The following is a 24,357-nucleotide window of genomic DNA, read 5'->3' on the forward strand; positions in this document are numbered from 1 at the left end:
ACGAAACACAGTAGATAACCATCACACTATAAGAAACGTTACGAGTAAGCTTGATTCAAAGCTGCTTTACATATTATTTCGTTTTTTCACTTTATCTCAAGCAAGGTATATTGAGTAAGGGGCTACTGTGACAGGGTCCAAATTTATATGAGCAACTTAGATGAGGAGTTGGGTAGCAATTGCTTATTCACATTACATTTAAATTTCTGCACATTAACATGCAATTCATATTACATTTAAATTTCTGACGAGAAAGCAGTGAACAGGAAAGAAATTAAAAAGATAAGCAATCAAATGAAATAAAAACATCTTTCAACGTCTTAGAATTTCTACAGTGAAGGGGTGGAATTTTGCTGATAATATGACGAATTGGGGATATTTTCATTGAAGGGGTATAAATGCAGTAAGTTTGTTGGAGCACATTCTGTGGAAGTACTTGTAAAACAGACACAAAGATGCAACACTGTGGCGAGGTGACAGGGGATGGATCTTGGCAGACAGTGCAAGTCCTACTAGGTTAGAAATTCCTATTTTTTTTTAACTGTCTAAGAGGGAGAGGTTAATGATTGGTACACTAGCCCAGAAATGGAAACAACGCTCCATGCATGGATGAATTGTGGTTTTGTAAATATAGACCAGCAGATGTGAGAAGTTTTCTTTGCAACAAGCTTGGCAACATCTGTCACGTTACTTCAAGATGTCAATTCGAGGATTTTGAATGTTGAATTATTTTGCTTTGTGTCACATCTGAACAGAAGAAGCTTTGAGAAATTCATAATTTGTTAGAAGGGCTTGAAAATCAAATAATATTTACGTTTTTAGCGACGCAATGGTCCAAGTTTATTTTCCCTGTAGAGGTGATCATTTTTTACGCATTATATTAATAGCACACACACGTGTGTCGAAAGAAAGACAACGAGGCAATAGTGGAGAAACAGTTGGATTTATATGCAATCACATTTATGCAAAAATAAACAGAACTCCTAACGAATTACATAATGTGAGCTAAAAAACAAAACAAACAAAAAAATATATATAAGTACTAAATGATGCATTCATTAATCATCCAAAATGCAATAAGAACACGTGTTGCGAAGGTCATCGATATATCGATATGTGTGAACAATGGGTAACTAAAAGTTCCTTTGTGTTGTGTGTTTCTGCGAGTTTATTTGACATGACCTGGAAACAAATTTCTTTAGAGTATTTCTTTAAATCAACAGGACGAGCTGGGAGAACCGTCGGTCCGCTTTGTACGACAGGTCAAAAAAGGATAATATATCATTAGGACTATGACAATAGCATATTCTTTTCATTGTTATGACTCTTGAGTATATAGCCGCTAATATCTTATATGTTTTTATATAGACGGGTGTGGTTCTCGGTTGATTAAGTGTGTTTAACTGTGTCAGAAATATACCCAAGAGTCAAAAGAATGTAAAGATTATTCTGTTGTCACAGCCCTATATATCATTCTAAATTTCGCACGTGGGTAGAAGAGTTCTTTTTCTAACGTTGCCGAGAATAAATCCAACGGCGATATGTCAGATAATTCTTAGCCAATATCACCAATCCACTGTTAGTCTGCCTAAACTGAACTAAACTATGTCAATGATAGCTGAAAAGGGGGAGACAGGAAAATACATTTCTGAAACAAAGAGACGAGTAAACATTTCGGAAAGCATTAAAAAAAAGTTCACCCTATGTTCACATTTTTTCTCGGTATCCTTTTGAGAATTTCATTTAAATCATTTTAATATCTAAGAAGATTCTTGGAAGGATTTATTTGTGGTCAGTTGTAAATTTGCTCATCTATTTTCGTCATTTCGTATTTTTGAGTTTTGTCAAAATGCACATCTCTATTATCGCTTCTTTTTTTTTTACGAAAAATAGAAGATTGTCAGGAACACCCTCATAATAGTACGTCAGTCATTGGTAATGTTTTTAGTACTCATTCAAAATTTTTCCATACTGACATAATGGTCTATTTTTTGCTATATTGCTGATTCAAAATGACAATAGAATAGGTGTATACTGCCACACATTTTTTTCTGAAATAAAACGTCTCCATTGGACAGCATAGGAAAATATGTAGATTTATTTAGTCAATGCTGATTTGCACAGGAAACCAAAAGATATCTACTCAGTATTTAAAATATTAGTGATCGGCCTCCTTACATCTCAGTACAGGCCGATCAGAACCATAGCTCTTGATATATCTGTAGAACAGTTAATATTTGTTAGCTATGGAATATCTGGAAATTGTTTTCGCAATCATCAAGTCTTTTCTATCCGATAGATCTATAAAAGTACTTGCTGATGGACACAGGTCCGAAGCACACTGCATCAATGTCGGCGTTTCCCAACCAACTCTATTCTTGAACTGAATAAATGATCTTCCAAATCATATTTAGAAATCATTCGTTGACATCTATGCAGGCAATGCAACTATCCATAGCAGCACGTCGTGGAGCATTAATGATGATCTTTCTGGGTTTTTCTCATCTAACTTGTAGCACGTGGTATAATGGGAGAAAAGTGGCTAGTTACTTTTAATCCTTCTAAAATATATCTTCTCTCCTTTCACCACCAACGCTCGGATGTCCATTTTTCTCGAGATGAAAAGAATAATCCTCTTCTTCAGGAAGTCCCCATTTTCATGACCTCCTAATTTTCTCTTCAGACCTAAGATGGAAGACTAACATCAAATCTGTGGTTAAGGTCGCTGGAAAAATGATTGGATAATTCTACTGCTCCGAAAAGTACCTTACTCTTGATGTAATCCTCTACATGTATAACAACTAGATAGTGTAGCGAAATAAGTATTATAATAGTCGCCCAATGCACATTTATGGGTTCAATAGGGATTAGTATTTTCACAAATTTAACCATATTCAACATCAAGTTGGCATAAACACTCATTCCAAGTCAATTTCGACCTGTTTTAACAAGCAAAAAGTCTAATAGCAGGGTGACCCGATGTTGCCAGGGATTAAATGAAGATTAACGCATGTTCCACACTACAAATGCTTTTATTATCGTCGAAATCGACGAAACAGAGCATTTTCAATCAAATCGATTGATTGTCTGCTCTAGTCGAGGTGCACCGGGAGGAAGCTTCATATGCTTCCCCACTGTTACTTAGTCCGCAATACATTGTAGTCTACATTGCACCGTAAAAAACAAAACAAAAAAACTACTGTTGATTTTATAAAATTATTTTTATTAATGATTTGAATTAAAGTTTTAAATGCAAAAATCATGCAGTTGTGCTCTAAACAAAAATATTAATTTCAAATCTACTGTTAATTTTACATGCTGAGCCTTTCTATTTATGCGGTGATAAATGCACTTGTAATGCTAGGCTATATAAGGGTGTTAATTTGGCACAAATCGGACTGTTCAATCTTTTGTAAAACCTCTGTAAAACACATAAAATAAACTTGTGTGAAATTAAAAAAAAAATCAGTCCAGCCGTTTCGAAGTCCACATGAAATGAAATCACATACACACGGACACGAATGCAAAGTGCCTTATATATATATATATATATATATATATATATATATATATATATATATATATATATGGATACGCAATATTTTTGAGTGTTCCATTTTCTGAACAGATGTAGAGATTGTCTGGTTTGCCGACTGTAAGACACACTACATATAATTGTCCATGAGAGAAGTAATCAGAGTGCAGATGTAATCCACACAATTACAAAAATTGTTCCTGGGCTTTGTTGATGGTGATTACAAACACCAATCGAATTGGGAAAGCAATCTCTTAAATTAAAATGGCATATCTGTTGGGATAATTCTAAGCTCGTTTGACTGACGACTACACATCGCACTGCTTATACTCTGCGAGTACGGCGACCTAAGTCTAATATTCTGTAGGACATTTTAACTAAGAGAAAGACAAAAAAAAAAGGCAAAAGGAAAAAGTATGGACATATATGTGAGAACTTACTTAAAAGTGTTAATTTAATAAATTTAGTCGATTATTTTGGAACGCTCCACCAAAAGAGAAGCCAGAACATTGAGAGAGCCAGGGATTAATTCACTGCGTACAGGCCAATCATTTTTTTTTACCCAGTGCTCTGTTCTTGCCCTGCTATCCCAGGAACACATGAAGCAAGGAGATTTTGTGTAGCCACCGAGGAGAAACCCAACAATTTTCAAATCGACATATGATCCATTGGTGCTGTTTGCATAAAATCTTTTCCAGAACAAATTTGATTTCATCATATTTTTCTTTGAGGGTCGTTGAATGGCCTAGAGAAACTGATCCATATAATTTCCCATTATGAAGAAAACATTTTAGATTTCATTTGGAACTTTCTATAAAAAAGGGTCAATCTTGAGAATAATACTGTTCGACACCAAACTGCCGCAGCAGGCTGGCAACATCGTTGCAATATACTATGTTGTTTTCCTTAGTGAAATATGGCAAGAATTCAATATGGCGTTTTTTATAGAAGATTATGAGAGCACCAGGCTGAAGAAGATTTTTTCTTGGGATCTTGAGGCTAAAAGTTCGGTAGATTCTTTGGAAAGCTTTAGATCTCTAGTCAGATCATTAAGTTCGCCTTGAGAAAAAAGCTGTGGTAGTGAGGAAGGAGGAAAACCGACATCTGAAACAGTGGCTTCTACTACTGTCAGTGGACAAAACAGAGGCTTGGTCTTCTTCAGAACCAAGCAATTCCAATTCGGACAAGCCTTAAAGGAATAGGAATTTCATTGTAGTGTGGAATTGGCATAATTGCAGGCTTGAGATTTGGATAAACAAACAAATTCCCGTTCTTCCTGTTGTTCTTTCATTTTGACTGCACAGAAATAGCAGCCATCGTAATGGTTTTTCGGTTCACGCCAGACCATTGGAATACCAAAGCAGATTGACTTTCTATCTTTTTTGTCCACTGTCAACACATTGCTTGCATACAATATGGGATGTCCATGCCTTATCTTGATCACCCAGCATCACTTGGAAGCACATTTCACAAATTCACTGATCCGTTTCCTGTTGGATTGCAGCGTTTATTCCCCACAAATATAGCAAAGCACATTTGGATTGTTTAAACAACGTCGGGGATGACGTAGCCATGCTTAATTTTTGCTCCAAAAAATCTGGGTAAAAAAAAAAGTAAAATAGTGTAGCTTAATTATTTCCTGTCTAAACTCCTAACATTAAGAAAATAAACCTCACTTTGACCCAGAAATCAACAAAAAACGTGCCACAATCAGTTATTTATTACTCAGTGTTCACTTCTTACCAACTACATATCTCATCATATAGCAAATTTGATTTTACTTTAAGGTTTTTGATGTCATAACAATAACAATAACAACCTACAATTGTAATTATGAAGATAGAATGTATATAGAAACACGCCTGATGTACTGTCGTCGCACGCACCTACCCTTCACAGTCAGATAAACTATTAAAAAAAAGAACGATTCTGAAGACTTTTATATAATTCACAGGTATACTTATTCAAAGAGAAAAGGTAAAAAATGAAAGAGAAAAAATGACAGGTATGAGAAAGTAAAAACAATGACAACAAACAAAGGTAGGAAAATGGAGGAGTTAAAGAAATCGAAAGCCTGAAAAAGTTCATAAAGTAATAATATGAAATAAATAAAATGAAATGTCATGTTGCATGGCAAAGTAAACAAACACATTGTCCAGAAGAAGAAATGAGCAAAACATACCGTTGATGCCGGGATGTGAGCGGATGAAGAAGAAAGAGGGGTGCTGTATCGCCAGTGGTTACAAAAAGGAAGTAAAGACCACCCGGAGGAGAAAATTAGGAAGAAAGTAACTTTTTAGTTGAGAGTAAAAGGAAAATAATGGGATCAAAACTAATTTTAAAGTAAAAAGGCATAAAATGACAAATATATCAACAACTTGACCTGATGGAAAAAAAATTTAATGTGATTTTAAGAATCAGCACCCACAAATTAGTCTAAATCAGCTTAGAAACTCTGGCCACCAAAAAATGTGTTGGCCAGTTTTATTATTCATTAACAAAAAAAAAAAAAACAACGAAAAATATTATTGGATGAGTTTTAACAAAGGGATTAGTTTTGCATTCATAAATTACTGTGGAAATTTGTCTGTAAATAAATATATTAAAAAGAATATGCAAATAAATATATTTATGTTGGAGAAAATTACGTGTGATGCATTCATAAAATAAATGAGCATATTTAATTAAAAAGCAGTTTCTTATATAATTCCTTTGCAAGTATCATTGCGTTTTCCTTTTTTTGTAGTCTTAAAGTTTACAGTTTTTGTTATTAATGTTATAAACTCTGTTACAGTAAATTAACTAATTGAAAAATATTTTTGTTGTGAAAAAAGTCGTCACTTCTTGCTTTTATTACAATTCTTCAAATGTTCTGTTTAATGAAAATTACAATTCAATTGTAATTTTTCTGTTTTATTTATTTATTTATTTTGTAATGGTAAACATTAATTTGACCGAGAAAGCAAAAAGGAATATTCAGTGTTTTTATTTTGTTGTTGTTGTTGTTGTTGTTGTTGTTGCTGTTAATGTTTTAAACTTTGAATCAGCGTTTGTTTTAGCGTTCAAAATTCTCGTATGTAAACATGAATGAATTTTTCAAAAGGGTCAAAGTGAGCATCCAAACGCATTAAAAAATTGTTAAAATAATACATTACGCCGATTTTGTTTGCGTGAAAGTTTAATATTTTATCGACAATAATTTGTTGAACAAAAACCGAACAGAAAACTTTTTAAAGAATATCTGTAGTTGAAGGCCACCGGAAGAAAAATGTTAAAGAAAGGGTGGGGGGAAACAAAGTCGAAAACATATTGGCTGGTTTCGAGAAACATCGAATTCGAAAAAAATGTTAATCTTGTAATATTTTTATATTAAGTATATAAATAAAAGCATGCATACGATTAAAATGCTATAGCAAAATTTCGAAGCAATCGTTAAAGTGGTTTTTTAGAGTATCAATTAGTAACATACAAACAATTATGTTTTATATATATATATATATATATATATATATATATATGATTTTCACAATGTGAGAGATTATATATAATAAATTCCATTGCAAAACAACGTCGTAGTCCACAAGAGCCATGACACATCCGAACTCAGGATTCGAAACAGGAGCATCTTGCATGCGAGGCAAGACCTCTGCCAACTGAGCCAACGTCCCGCACACAAGAAATTCTATTAACTAACACATATTAAGCAAACCGCGCCGAAATCCGACTGTGAAATGGACCTACTTCGTCTCGATAAGGGACTCGGTCATGCAACCAGCTAATAACCCCAAGCCGATGCCTCACAAGTAGGAGTTTCCACTCGAAAGGACGATGCTATTCAGCAATGCTAACCTAGCGAGCAATTAATGATAGGATTTTCAGAATGTTAGAAATTATATATAAATTCCACAGCAAAACACCATCGCAGCTCACAAGAGCCATGACAGTCAACGAACCGGCAGTTCAAGACTCGATTTTCGCATTCATTTGCGCTCATCAGTTTGATACATCCGAACTCAGTTCGGTTGGATGACCCTTGTCGAGACGAGATTTTAACATCGTTCACTTATTCTTTATTTTGCATCACGTTCGCTGTTATTTTGGGTTTTTTTAAAAATAATATTTAAACAGGATTATTACGATCGCTTAATCTTTATTTTCCATTTTGTTTTGATTTACACCCCCACACCTCCAAACACCTAGGAAACGTTAGTAAAACCATAAAAGCCACACAGACCGGAAGTCCTATACTCGAATCTAGAACTTCTAGTTTGTGGCTTTCATGATTTATGTGTGCTGCGATGTTGTCCGGTTGTGGAAATCGAGACCAAAGCATTTAGCGCCCAATCCTTAGTCGTTACCGTTTGAGATATCGATGGATGGATAAGAAAATATTAAAAAAATTAACCAACTTTAACCTAATAATGTATATTTGTGCATGTGCAGGATTTACTGGTTTAGTAATCTTACGTCTGCCAAATTTATTTCTGTTAAATTTTGACCTCTTATCAGCTATTTTTACCGGCTAAAAACCAAATCGAATTTGTTTCACAGATCCAAATTTCCTATATATTAAGTTTCAAGTCCGTTGACAAAAAATGAGAGAAGAGTTTGGTAGAGACCGTTCTGCACACACAGAGACAATATCATATATATACATATATATATATATATATATAAATGTAATATATATATATATATATATATATATATATATATATATATATATATACATATGTAATTCTTGGTTCATTCGTTATTAGTAGTCTACTGAACGGATGGCTTCCACATTTTGGTATAATATGTTTACTGTACCCATGCGTGTTTTTATATATCTGTTTTTAATTATAACATTATACTTAATTTTCCTTTAATAAATTAGGTGGTTTCTTTGGGCCATTTTTTTGGGGGGGGGCATATCACCGCCTGCCGTTACGTGATATTACTAAAAGGATCTTTTGGCCTCACCACTTCAGGCCGTGGTGGTCTCGCTTAATGTAAACAGAATGTGGTTATTGTTTTTATATAAATAAAGCACTGTAATGTGTAACAATAAAATAAAAAAAATAATTTTTACAGGAACATTACGAAAATAGCCCCTAAAGTCCGTATTAATGAATTCGATATAACTCGAAGCAAAATGAATTTCTCGCACTACCGATGCTATTTTTAGCAAAAACAAGGTGTTTTCTTTCATTTTTAATTTTTTTTTTATTTAATTCAATATCTTAGGACTTTACTAATTATCTTTGAAATAGACTCAGAAAACTAATATTTATCTTTTAAAGGATTTTTACAATGAATTTATTTAACTTCAAAATTTAAATGAATTGGTAAGATCGCCGTGAAACATTTTTTCATAACTTTTTTTTTTTACGTGTACAAATATTTTTTTCCTTTGGGAAATTAAGTTTAGTCCTTAATCTTTCAAATACAATAAAAAAGTTGTCGGGAATCTACAAAAAAAAAAAAAAAAAAAAAAAAAACTCGTTTATTTTTGCCTGTACCGAAACAATGTATATTAGCAGCAAATCGGCCATTGTGGATCATCTTTTTACTATTCAGGAAATTAAAGATTCAATTAGATTCCTATTTCAGTCACCTAAATTATTTAGTGTGAAATGAGTTTAGGAATTTATATCCAAACCTAAATATTATTTTTACTTAAATAAAAATAACATTAATACACTAAGTTAGGTAAAATTTGCGGAGAATGCTCTGCTTTACGGTTGTTGTAAAAATGGAACGGAAATTTAAATTTAGTTCCCTTTTAAATTCGGTACATTTTTACATTACGTCCAACTCATCGTTCCTATTCGGCATGTCAACTTTTATAGGTTTTCGGGTATGCTGACAAGGTTAGGGGTGTCTATTCTGAAAGCCGTTCTTAATATGAGGAGTTTTGGAGTGTCTATTCCGAGAGCCGTTCTTAACATGGGTAGATTGGAGTGTTTATTCGTTGTAAACGTACCCGACAACCTATAAATGTCGACATTTCCAATGTGAACGGTAAGTTGGGCTTATGTAAATAAATAATAAAAAGATATACCAAACTGACTTTTTTCGCTTAAAAATGGAATTATTTTCATTTCGTTAATAACTTTTTTTTTTTTTTTTAAATATTTTGTGTTTTGTATTATATAAAGTACAATTGTTGACTGTTATTCTTTTGAGTATATTTGTTTGGGGGAGGGGCACAATTAAAAAAAAAAGATTAAAACGGAGCGAAATTTAAAGTTTCCGTTCCATTTTTACAACAACCGTGCCAATAAGGGGGATTGATTTACTAGGATTTGTATTAGAAGCTGAGCACAAGGTGTATCAGAATTTTGGGGGAATTTTTGGCACCCCTAACACGAAACTGCGAATAAAATATAAAAAAGACTCGTAATTTCTCTTTTAAAAGCGGGTTGTTTATTTTCTTTATAGAATATACTTCCAAAATAAACTATTAAATTTATTTAAAAAATAATGGAAATATTATTTTTTATCTTTTAAAAAACAGTGTTTACAAAATGCTAGCGCGCCTTCATGCAGCCATTTTTTTACGTAATGGAATTGAATTTTACGAGTTATTTTTTTTCAATTTTTAAACTTTAAAAATCTATCAAAATTTTTCTATTAGTTAAATTTTTACGATATTTTCAGGGTCAATGTGAACTTTTATGCTCTTTCCAATAAACCGAATATAATATTTAAGACAAACGTCTTTTTTTTTAATTCACCCTCCCATTTTGAAATGTCTATTACAATTTTAATAATTGATTTATGTATCAAAGGTTTATATATCACAAATTGAAGATAAAAGATCAATAAATAATATATTGTAAATTAAAACAAACAACAAAAAAGAAGTGTTTTTTGGAAATTTACTTGTAAAGTCCAAAGTGTAAAACCTTTTTTTTTTTTTTTTGTAATTGGAAGCCTATGTTCTGCTTATATTGTCCAGTAAATAATGGCCGATGATGACAATTTTTTCTATTTCATTCAATGTTTTCTTTTTTATGATATTTAAAAAAATTTCACTCGACAAAAAGAATGAAAATATAATAAATCAAAAATTTATGTATTTCTTTGAGAAAAGAAAAGAAATTCCTTGAGTGCCTTTTTTTTAAGGCAAAATCTTATAAGTAAAATTTGACTATTTTTAACATATGAGAGCACATATTTCTTCACGGACGTGTGGTTTTTACTTCCTTCTATCCATCCATAGTTCAAAACAATAAAAACCTACTTCCGGTTTTCGATAAAAATGTAAAATGCTTGCGTCATGGCGCCTTTTTCAAATAGGCGTTTAAAAAATTCTTTTATTTAAAAATAAATGGATTTTGAAATATAAATATGGATAAATTCTTAACAATGAAGAATGGAACTACACATTGATTAGTAATTTTTATAGGTAAGTGATTTTTTTGAATTTATATCGATTTTTTTATAATTGACGTAAGTTAAATTTCGATTATTTTCTTCAAATCTTTTTTAAAGATAACCGATTTAAAAACAACTATTGCATAATTTGCTATTAAACCTGTTATATTTTTTTAATTTTGGTCTTTGCTCCTTTAATTGAAAAAAAATTAAGGTTTGAATTAAATTTTTTGAATAGTTATAAGCTTGGAAAAATAGGAGGTCGAATTATTCAATATTTTTTCATGCATTCGTAAGGTCGGTTTCTTACACACCTAGCTGAGCACTTATCAAAATTATTTAATTGTTGAATTTTTTGCATTTTGGTTATATTTGTTAGCTTGCAATCGCTGATAGTCCACTAAAAAAATTGAACAAAAGACAAAATTAAAAAGAATGGTACTCATGCAGAATTTGATGATTCCAATTATGGTTAGGGTTCGACCGACAATCACCGGATTCAACCGAGCGTTGTTCAAATGTTGAAACACTAAATCAACATTTTATTTATTTTTTGCATAAATTAATTAATTAATGATGGGAGTATTTTTTCTGTTTATTTTCTTAATATCTGTTGACAAAAAAATAATTTGTACATTCTCTTGAAAAAAAATCAAACTTTTCTCTACTTTCACCTAATTATTTACAATGTTCATATAAAGCATTCATCTCTTCTTTTTATAATAAAAATTCCGTTTTCTAAAAGAAATGTTTACTGCCCAATTCCTTTTAAAAAAGTGCAAGTTTTCCTGAAAAAAACCCTTTCTCCTAACAATTTAGGGTAAAAATGAATCTTTTTTTGAAGAAAAAAAACCAACTTTTATTGATAAAAAAAGATTGCAAAAAAGGTAAATAAACAATACAAAATGCAATTTTTCTTGAGGAATGTGTTCCATTTTAACAAACTGTGCGAATAGAGAGAGAGAGAGAAAAAAAAGAGAAAGAAAAGAGAAAGAGAGAGAGAGATAAATATACATGTGCGTGAGCTAGAACTTTTTCATCCTAAAAGCTATGCAATTATGCTCAATGTAAAAAATATGCATGAATAGTACTGTGCGTAATAATTAAATAAAACCAATCGTCCAATAAGAAACCTTAAAAAAACGAATAATTAATAAATGAAAGTTCATTTTTCAAAGGAATATGCAAACCATTATGAAGTCGCTCGCATATCCATGTCTGAATTTATTTGGAAGTTCGTTTTAACAGTTTTTTTAAAGTGGCCTTTTAATATCAATGTCATTGCGATAAACGACTCAATGTTATATGCATATAGATTGTGGGAATAAATATATGTATCATCTCATATTAAAAGTCTAATATATAGAGTGGAACGATAAATTTGTCGCTTTAAAGGAAACAACACTACAGTTTTATTTTAAAAATTTTATTGAAAAAAAAAAACAATTCAGGTAACTTGAGTATGTAGTAGGGTTGGCATCTATTCAATGTTTCTGCCTTCAGCCTCAATCACCGCCTCGATACGGGTTCGGAACTGGGAGCATGCCTTTTCCACAAGCGCTGATGGATACTCGACGAATACTCATCGGATGGCGACGATCAGGCTGGCTTTGGTGTTATGGGAAGTCATGTTGGTGATGTTATCGATGTATGACCAATCGAAGTAGTCTAGCGGGTTCATGGGGGGGGGCAGCTAGAGAAGAGTACCAAGTCGTACACTCCTTTTGAAGCAAAGCCTGAGTGTTTCACCGGCCACCTTGATTGCACCAGAGGATCTTTACATTTTTCAGAACATCCAGGTACACTTTGATGTTGACTTTCAAGCCGACTTCGAAAATGTAAGGGGACATGATGGGGCCTTCACTTGAAACCACACCAAAGACCATAACCGTGGCCAGAAACTTCGTTCAGCTGCGCCCTCAAGCGTTGAACCGTTCGAATTTGTATTTTGAGGGTGCTGGCAATGGTCTACTTAAATCGGTAGATAGCATAATTTGTACAGCGGCCCATCTCCGATCTCACTCGTTGAACATTGTATCACTTTCAAATATGATAGAAGGCTCCTATCGCTCTTGGGATTTGTACGCAACTGGTCAATTAGTAGATGGTCTGCAACAAAAAATGAAAACCGGTTTTCATCAAACGGGAATGGAATCATGTCGTTTTTCTTGGGCGACAATTTTATCGTTCCACCATGTATATACAGAGATATGAAGATATATTGATAGATAGATGTGAATATAAGCTTTTGCAAAATAAAACAAAAAGACGATACATAATAGTGCAACTTAATGCTTTGTCTGTACGTCTTATGGTTGGAAAATTAAGAAGCAATTTACTATATATGTTCTTGTATTGTTTCAAAGATATTTTCTCATTTTACATAGTTAATATTTGTTATGCGTTTACTCTTCGTGTCTTTCCATTTCAGCTTCTCGGCCGATACAGTTATTTGGGATGGCGTTTCATTGCGTGCGTCGTGCACGTCGTTTTGATGGTGTTGATTTGGAAAAACCACGAACACACGGCGGAGGCTCGTCTCAAATTGTTTATCTATTATGCCTACTGGAGTTACGTTCTTTTGGTTATCAGCACAGTCGTTGACCTTTTGCTCGTCATCTTCTGTGACCTTTTCTTGCGGCCAACAGAGGAGAGAAAGATTTTACTTCGAAGTAGTAAGATTCATTTTATATTTTTTATCGTCGCTTGTAATACCGATTTTTTTTTTGTCTTTTGCTTTGCTTTGTACTTACTTTTTCTTTTATTTAATAAGGCCTTATTCGGGTGGCGGGAATTCTCTCTCTTTTCCGTCAGACCCTCGTCTCAAAATTTGCTCAAGAGTGGGGCGGCCGAATTATGTGAGCTGCCATAACTTAGCCGTCTCTCTCTCCTCTCTCTCTCTTTATCTGTCTGTCTGTCTCTCTCTCTCTATGTCTAATCTTCTCTCTATCTCTCTCTGACATTCTCTTAATGTATATCTCTCTCTTATCACTGTAACCGGATTGTCACTCTGACCTAAATCAAATAAACCCTCCATTGCAAAGAAGCCTCACGTGTTCGGGTAAATTGACCGAGACAAAAATACCAACCACGATGTATAGAAAGAGATCATACGCACCTTGGATGACTCAATATCCAACAGCATTCTCTGATTATTCAGATGTCAATTTTATTTGGTCTTAAAAATCTGATGCTAGGCCTTGCTTAGTTGTAGCCAAGATCCTTTCGACATACAACAGTGAACAAACCAAAGAGACAGACAGGTTAACGAACAGAAACATGTTTCTAATATAAATATAGATATTCTGTCAAAGTACAATAATTTTTTTAAAAAGTATTCACTAATTTTTCTTCGTTGTATTTTTAGAAAAAATAATACATGAATAAAATTAGTTACAAAATTGTAAATTAAATTCTTATATATTTAGTTTGACATTTATTAGACACTGTCGCCAACAAATATATTAGTGAAGAAAGAATATATATGTTTGCTAGGAATTATATTTTATATATGGCATATTCATGTTTATATACTGGTTCTCTTGAATATATAGTGGGCTACTTGAGTAACGTTGAGCTTGGTCAATATCAGATGGGTAACCATTTGGGAATACGATGCACTGTATACTAAATCACCTAACATGCGGTTAGAACTGTATGTGAATTCATTATTCCCTAGAAACTTCCAGCTTTGATGGACACTGGCTCAACCCACCTAGGACATATATATATATATATATATATATATATATATATATATATATATATATATATATATATAAACTCCGCGGATTAAGGACTATCCATTTATCTAGTGTTTCCTTTTCAGATTAAATATGTTTTTAACTCATTTCAAAGTGTTTTTTAACATATTTCATTAACTGTTTGCTCATATATATATATATATATATATATATATATATATATATATATATATATATATATATATATTGTATGCATTTAGGCAGAATTCTTTGTTAAAGGCATCGGAGAGCTTCCGTTTAATTCGGCATTTAAAAAAAAAATTTTCAATTTTTCTGATGATGAATTAATGTAGGTTTCATGTGTAGTCCGAAGTTAACTGCGGTGGTACTTTTCATCTTTCCAAGAAGACATTGTCAGGAAGGATGTGTGAATATTGGTATATATATATATATATATATATATATATATATATATATATATATATATATATATATATATATATATATATATGTGTGTGTGTGTGTGTGTGTGTGTGTGTGTGTGTGTGTGTGTGTGTGTGTGTTATTGAACATTTTGTTTGGATTTCTTGTATCGGATGTGCTAGTAAATCTATGAAGAGGGAAACGACAACAATTTTCTCTCCAACGTATTTTATTTAACTTAATGACCATTTTTCGTAGCTAATGTTGTTACTTGGTTATTGTCAGATAAAACACAAGTGATCTAAACTTCCTAACTAGCAGGCCCTTCTTTACTAATGAGTCACCATTTATCAAGGTCAGACAGCCATTCGGGGCGATGATCAATATCATGAAATGATTAGAAAGAGTAGAAGATAATTTAAAAGGAATTCATTACATTAGACTTGTATAAGGCCATTGTCCATAATTTTATTGTATTGAGCCATTACTAAAAAAAGAAAAAAAAGGGGGGGATACTGTCTGACCTTTTTCTTAGCCCGAGAGTGTATGATAAAAATCTTAGAATTTTTTTCTTATGCAAGGGTGGATTATGCAGATTAAGGGTCTGCGAAGTTAAGGACTCGACACATTAGCTTATTTTCACGACTAAGTTAAAAAGAACGAATAATAAAAAAGTTAATATTGGAATCAAATATTTAATAGCCAGTTTAAAATATTTACAATATGAAGAGAGTTTTTACAAGAAAAAGGCGATTGTAACAAAAAGGACATATCTGACATAAAGTTGGAAACAATAACAGAATGGAATTGGTGTTTGCATGGGCAAAAGTTAAAATGATTAACAATAAACACAAGAATTAACCTTTTTACGTAAAGTGCTTACGTAAGAAAACGCACAGAAATAGCTTTGATATATACACATAAAGACCAGTCAGAGGGTTAGAGAGTCAGGGCGAGTTTGTTTTACCAGAGAGGTTAGCACGAGAGAAATTATCTCTTTCATCACGGGAGCTTTAAAGGACGTGTTTAGTAAAGATGTAGAAATCAAGAGAGACGTTGAAAAAAAAAACCGTGGGAAGCCGCAGACACGTGGACACTTGAAATAAAGTTACTTATATATATATATATATATATATATATATATATATATATATATATATATATATATATATATTGATGTTCCTTCGGATGGAAATATCTTTCATAGCATTTCAAGCCCAACTGCCAACCACCAGAACAGAAGGAAACTATAAAATAAGGTATGTGCATTTGTCTGCGCCACGCAAACAAGGATATGTTAAATGTGCTAAACACACACACGCACACGTACACGTGCACACGAGCTAATAACACTGTGAAATATACATACATTTCAAGAGAGATGCTTGCTGTCTGTTTATACACGGCGCAGCATGAACATTACACGTTATTTATTGAACACTGTTTAAACACTCACTATGCTAAGTATAAACATTACCGCGTTTATATACCTATACATAAAATCCTGCTATAACACAGTAGTAGTACGAAAATATATTTATGGAAAGTAAGTTACACAAATTTATCAGTTTCTCTCTTATTAAATTAATTATAGCCCGCCTTACTGTTCCATACATCTAGCAGGTGTGTTTCAAAATTAATAATGACTTGTTAATGAATGTACAAGTGAATTCTGTACATGCAAATACATCAACACACACACACACACACACACACACACACACACACACCTAATTTTAAAGATACTTGTACGAAGAGAGGGTGATGTCTAAATATGCCGCATTTTACATTTTATTGTATTTTTTTTTATTGTTCTTCTACAAAAAATGTTTTCTGTTTCTTTATCATGATACAACATAACTCCAGAAATATCACTCTTGTAATCGTTGAGAACATGGACAGATCTTTTTGAAATGCAATTAGATTTAATACAAATAAACTGATTAACTTGCTGACTTGTTCACGCAGTTTCAGTCATGGACTTCAACATCCGATGTTCTACCGCCGTTCAATGGTATTCAAAGGCATTTTGGTAATCATATCATTAGTAGGTCTGATCTTAAATAGACTTCAAACCTACCAGATCTTTACCGCCAGATTTATTTTTATCTGTGATGTTATCTCAAAGATAATGTCTATCAAAACAATTCTCAGATTATTCCTGAACTAAATAGGGTCACTACAGCTAAAATCAGAACAGTACTAGGAGAAGAGTGCACCAAAGTCATGGAAAATTTTGCACATCTTATCTCGGTGTGCTTATAACTAAATGTACAGAAAATTAAGGCTGTTGAACATTCATGATTGAAATTTGGTGGACAAATCATGCAATGGCTGAAGTTTATTTGTACTAAGTATGGTTGGATTTCAAAAATGACTCTGAAATCAACGATTCGAGGAGTAGTATTTTGGGATGGTCACCGTGTACATGTTTTATCTTTTTTATTTTGTATCTTGTTCAGATGTAGAAGAGCCGGAGTTTCCCTGTTACATGAAAGGCTGGTGGGTGGTGAGGAATCTGGCATATCCTTCCACGTTTATCGGAACCATTGTCTTTTGGGCCTTCATCCGTCCACACAGACGTAAGTAAACACAAACATTGATATTCTTATGATGCGTCTATTCGATCTACGCGTTTAGTGATGAAAATTATATTTTAAAGTTAAGCATCACAGAGCGTATTGTAGGTGAACAGATTCTCTTATGCACACGAATTTAAAATCATATTTCAAACTTAAGCATGAAAGACCAATCCACGAAATGATGCTTGGACGAATTTAAAGATTATATGTGTAACTTAATGCCCGACGGGCCAAAGGAAATGCTATTTTAAAATTATACGCGGAAGGTGAAAGAAAAATGTTATTTTAAACATTAATATGACAGACCCACCAACTGATCGACCAACAGAGCCTTTTATAGATATGCTTGGACGCATCTAAAATAAGATACGTCCATTCGTTTGAACGATAAAAATGCTATTTCAAACTTAAGCGTAGAAGACAGAGCGACGGTCACGGTTTATAACAAAAATACGAAGACGGTTTAGCAAAAATATGTGACCGGAAAGAGCATTTTTTTTTAGCCTGAGAGACTAGTGGTATAATGAACGAACATATATTACACTATTTTCCCCCAAAAGAGAAGGTAATGCAAGGGTGTATGGTATTACAATGAACAAACATATACTACAGCAATTCTTCATAAAAGAGGTTGTGTTAACATCACATTAATCCCCTTGCCTGGTCATTACTACAGAAAATATAGTGCACCACTGCACCACCCCTTTAAAAAGTAGGATGTCACCAGAACTAATAACAAGGGAAGTGATAATGATATGATGATGAACAAACATGATTAAATGCACGCTGAACTGAGCATTGAATGATATTGTTTTGCTGAAATGATAAACTAAATTGAACATTATTAATAGAAGCAATGACATGGTTTCAGTTTTAAACAGACACATACCAAATCTGCATTAATAATAGAAATAGATGTTTAGTTTCGAAAAGGATCTGAACAAAAAAGGAACATTGAACCAGCTTTCACACACACACACACACACACACACACACACACACACACACACACACACACACACACACACACACACACACACACACATATATATATATATATACAAAACAAATCAATTATATGTTCATCAAAGTTTCGTCTATATTGCAAGACTTCCACAGAGTGATTGATTGTTTTTCTAATTTCGGTGTGTCTTTTTTTTTTCATCTCTCCATCACGTTAGAATATTATTTCCATAATTTTCATCATCATTATCTATCTATCTATCTATCTATCTATCTATCTATATATATATATATATATATATATATATATATATATATATATATTAGAGAGAGAGATTGAGAAAGAGAGAAAGAGGGAGAAAGAGGGAGGGGAGAGAGAGAATGAGATAGAGAATAGAGAAAGAGAGAGGTTGTGTTAAAATCACATTAATCCTCTTGTCCTTTTTACTCCAATACGTAGGTTACCTACTCATTAAAGATATGGAACAATAAATATGCAGAAACAGCTAATAAAGAGTTATCTATCTATCTATCTATCTATCTATCTATCTATCTATCTATCTATCTATCTATCTCTCTCTCTGTCTCTGTCTCTCTCTCTCTCTCTCTCTCTCTCTCTCTCTCTCTCTATATATATATATATATATATATATATATATATATATATATATATATATATATATATACTAGCAAAAGAACCCGTTGTTGACTGGGTTCAAAAACAGCCTACAGAAAATGGACTCTGATTTATGAAAGTATGATAGGTTATGAAAAGGAAGGGTTGTAAATTTGGTACGAATTTGGGGGTATCAAAACCAAAGCAAAATATGATGAAAGTAAAAATAAAATAGATAACACCCATAATTTATTATACCATGCCTGTTCACACTGAAACACTTATCACAATATTCTGTGGATCTATATTAAAAAACCTTGTTAAACTTTGTGACATATTTCCATTCTATGGAGGTTAGATGCGAACGAACACCCCATAATTTTATTATACCATATTTCTTCAAACTGAAACATAATTATCAAAGTATACTTACGCAGATAGATATGAAAAGTCTTTATCAAAGTTTGTGCCTATTTCCATTCTATGGAGGCCAGGCGCGAACGTAGACCCCCACAATTTTATTATACGATCCCTATTTAAGTTAAAACATACTTATCAAAGTATTCTTATGTACATCTATATTAAAAACACTTGTAAACTTTTGTTTTTAATTTTTAATGCGCGAACGCAGACCCCATAATTTTAATGAACCACATACCCATTCCTGTGTCTCGATACATCTTCTATCATTATATGTAATCAGTTTTTTTAAAATAGTCAACCAAATAGGAGCCTATTCGTGACCACACACACACACACACACACACACACACACACACACACACACACACACACACACACACACACACACAGACATTCAGCTTTATATATATATATATATATATATATATATATATAGTGACTTTTTCAGTGTGTTTGCGAAAAGTCACAACCAAACTCTACTCTTAATATTTGATCTACAGAATTGAAATTTGATATATTGGGTATTTGAACCTGTAACACACATTCGATTTGGTTTTTAGTCAGCAAAAATTGCTGCTAAAATAAAACAGTTGACCTTGGCATAAAACCTTACTCCTGCTGTTACTTTTGCACATACGCAAAATTAGTTCAAAATCGCTTAATTTTTAAACATCTTGTATATATATGCCAATAGCTCAGACGGTAACGACATTGGAGAGCTAAAAAAAAAAAAACCCACTATGACTGAACCACTAAATGTTTTGGTTTCGATTCTGGCGGATGATACCCAAGTCATGATTTATAATTTTTTTAAAATCATTGCTATATTTTGGTTAATAACCAATAGAGAATTGACTCTAAACGGTGTCAATCGTTTCATTGCAGATGAGTAAAATATCAATATTTCACTAAATATACGTCACAAATAATTAAAATTGTATCATCAAAAGACTGCTTTAAGTTTAATTATTTCCCCAAAATTTATTCAAATTCATGCGATATTTACGATATGACATTTTATTCTTTATCAAGGAATTTCTACTGTCCATCGTTTTATTGCAGGTCTCTTAAAATGTTTTAGGGCAAAAATACAATGTCTAATCATGAAAAATTTATTTTTTATTATATTTTTCTGTCAAAGAATAATAAAAAAGCACATCCTAGGTGGCAAGCCTAAAATAATTGAATTATTTATCGACAGATCTACCATTTTTTAAAAATAACTTTAAACAACCTTTTGTCCCCCGAGGAAGTCAATTGTTTGATCTGAAAAGGAGTTATGGCTTTGACGACATCAACTATTTTCTTCGACAGGACATCCTTTGAAGTAAATTGCTCTCCTCCCTAATATCCCCCCTTTTCAATATTGACCAGAGATGTTCAATGGGATTAAGGTCTGGAGAACACGGTAGCCAGGTCATGAGGGTTTCTCAAACGAAGCTCATAGATTAATCCTAACAGTCATCCTGTCAGTCATTCTGCCAGTCATCCTAGCAGAATGGGATGGTGCATTGTTATGCATGAAAATCATCTGAAAGCGACGTGACAATAGTCGGTCATTTAGCCGTGGCGACAAATGATTATCTACAAATGCTGTATACGCATTGATGGTAAGTTTTACACTCTCTGGCACTCGTAATGGTCCAACCAACTTATCCCTAATGATTCCTGCCCAAAACACGAATCATCCATCTCCTTGTTGGCGATGAACTCTGTAAGCGGTCGGAGTTTTGTTCGGGTTCCAAACTTTGGCCTAACTATCCAGGCCTTCAAAAGTAGCACCGGCCTCATCCGTACATTCGTTGGAAATGTTCATGTAATTCTGTGCCCAACATGTGTTTACTCAATGGAGACATCACATTCAACACATTGCATAAGGCCTGCCTGGATCTTGGAGTGATTCCAGTTCTTGCAAAAATGGAAGCACTAGTGCTGTTTGAGTTTTGGTTGACTTCCCTACAAATTCTCCGATCTGAAAGGTTTGGTGCCCTTATCCTTTCTGGATTTGGTGTTGGGGTTATTCACGAATGAAGTTTAGGTTTGGGATCCCTTTCGAGCTCCGTGGCTAAATCTTTGATGGACAATCCTTTGCTTTTCGATGACCTACAATTGTCCGTTTTTTTTTTGGGGGGGGGGGCATTGTAAGAGATCTGCAATAAAGCGAAGGACAGTATAAATACTTTGATAATGATTAAAATGCAATAACTTTGTGAATATCGCATGAATTTGAATAACAGTTTTGGAAATAACTAACTTTAAAGCAGTCCTTTGATGCTACAATTTTATTTTTTGCGACGTATATTTAGTAAAATATTGATACTTCACTAATCTGTAATAAAGCGATTGATACAGTTTATTATTATTATTATTATTATTATTATTATTATTATGATCATAATAATAATAATAATAATAATATTAATAATAATAATAATAATAATAATAATAATAATAATAATAATAATAATAATAATAATAAATTAAAATATAATATTTATGCGTATTTTACGACCGGGCAACGTCGAGCGGACAGCTATTTTTTTTTTTTTAAGTTGGGCTTGTTATTTTTTGTTTTGAGCATTTAACACTTTTACCTCTCCCATAAACGTATATCTTTGTCTTTAATTCTATTCATTATTTTGTTCCTTTGTTTCAGCTGCCGACAGTGTTGATGCATGGGTAGTCATCGTCCACCTGGAAGGCTGTATCTATATTATCATCAACATGGCGTTCACTCGGATTCCTGTACGCGTCTACCACGCATGGCAGGTGATTGCCCTAAACGCAGTCTATGGCTTCTTTACCTGTTTCTACTACATCGCTGGCGGGACCAACGAGTTTGGGAAACGGGAGATTTATTATTTCATCCAATGGAAGGACAGAAAACTAATGATGCTCAACGCTTCCTTGGCTCTTGTCGTATCGGCCATTGTCGGCCAACTGATCGTCTACATCATTTACAGATTCTATAAAATGTTCGACACTTGCAAATTTGTTGAAACATTTGGTAAATTGCCCGAAAGAATCCGAGAAAACATTCCCATGGAAAAGCTGAAGGCGTCAAAGGAATAAAACAAAGGAACATTTCCAGAATTTCGTGCACCCAGATAACAATGGCGGCGTTTTGCTAAGTAGAAAATGAAACAAATCGAATAGACTTTAAGATAAACGGGCGGTTTTTACTGACCAAAATCATAGTATGCAGCTGAATATACAACTTTCCTCAAGGAACGTTAAAAAGTGTATAAGTATTTTGTCCTTTCGTTTATTAATGATTGTTTAAATATAATAACGAAAATCATTCCTCTATTTAAATCGACAGCATGTCGTATACGTGCAGGGATTAAAATATATTTTTTATTTATTTGTTATTATTTTTATTTTATCTATTTCATGGCAGGTGTAAAGCTGAGAAAAAGACAATGCACTTTCTTAGAGGAAGGGCCGTATTAACAAATGGGAATCATTGTTGAATATGTTTTGTTATATATATATATATAATTTTATATATTATATATATTATATATATTATATTTTATATATATATATAATTTTAAAGAGAGATAAGTTACTAAATAAAAAAGTGAAACTACTATAAACTTTAGACACTACAAATCCCACCTTCTTAGCAACTTTGCACTTTTCTAAAACCTTTCCCATACAATTTTAATAAATCTGCCAGATTCTCCACTAAGTACAACCACTTGCCTATATAACTAATTACCGTAATATCTACAAACCCAAACCCCTCACCTCAATCTTCCTTTACACTATCCCATCCTATCTATTACTGCTTCATCCTATCCCTCCACCTCACAGAATAACTTACCTCTCCAATACTATCAACTTTAATTCCATTTAACCCTACTTATCCACCATACAATTATCCGATGTCATATGTCTGTTGTTCCATTTAGTTAAATTTACCTCTCCAATTAAAATTTTAATATCTACTATTGAATACAATTCAATCCCCCACCTCCTCATCCACTAATACTGTTAAGTGTCCGACCCCCATATACTCCGCACCTTTTCTTTTTCTATTTGTTTTTTTTTTTTGCTTACGTACACGAAGGTTACTATGTCTGTGTGTTTTTATATATATATTTGCGGACGTTGTTATATCTGTGCGCATATACATATGTGTATGTCTGTATTTATCTGTTATGTATATATGTACATGTATATATATGTTAGTACATCTTTATCCATGTGGCTATATACGTTTGTATTTGTATGTATGTATGTATGTATGTATGTATATATATATATATATATATATATATATATATATATATATATATATACAAGCATATATATATATATGCTTGTATATATACATATATATATATATATGTTCTCGTGTGATTATGTGCCTATATCATAATATGCTAATTTTCTACTGAAGTAAATGAACTACATTTAACCCTTAAATCGAGTACCAAATTCAGGTCTTTATCTCTCAAGGCACTACCCTAGATCCCACTTAATTTTTTTCATAATCAAATTTACCTTCACTATCATGACTTTTAACCCTTACCCATATACTCCTTAAACTTCCATACTCCTCGTATATCTGCTCAATCCCAAATAGACTTCCAAATATTCATTTAACCATATAATTAGGAATATAACTTAACCTCCATTACACTACTCTAGTTTAATTAATTAATCAATTAATTAATTTATTAATTAAGTTTATATTTTTTATTCATATTTTATATTTTTTATTCATATATATTACTT

The 24,357-nt window shown here is 32.6% G+C and overlaps 1 protein-coding gene across 1 annotated transcript in view; it reads left to right on the forward strand.

The window, feature by feature from the left end:
• The window catches only part of LOC145247257 (protein rolling stone-like), a 24,345-nt gene extending 1,374 nt beyond the window's left edge, over window positions 1–22,971 (forward strand). The window contains exons 2-4 of the mRNA XM_080108869.1: window positions 13,332–13,575; window positions 17,490–17,609; window positions 22,268–22,971. Of these exons, the coding sequence (XP_079964995.1) occupies window positions 13,332–13,575; window positions 17,490–17,609; window positions 22,268–22,683 (780 nt within the window). The 3' untranslated portion in view covers window positions 22,684–22,971. The remainder of the gene's footprint in view (window positions 1–13,331; window positions 13,576–17,489; window positions 17,610–22,267) is intronic.
• The last annotated feature ends 1,386 nt before the right edge of the window (window positions 22,972–24,357 follow it).

The sequence above is a fragment of the Euprymna scolopes genome, chromosome 25, assembly GCF_053919585.1.
Source record: "Euprymna scolopes isolate OS-2025 chromosome 25, ASM5391958v1, whole genome shotgun sequence".
Lineage (NCBI taxonomy): Eukaryota > Metazoa > Mollusca > Cephalopoda > Sepiida > Sepiolidae > Euprymna > Euprymna scolopes.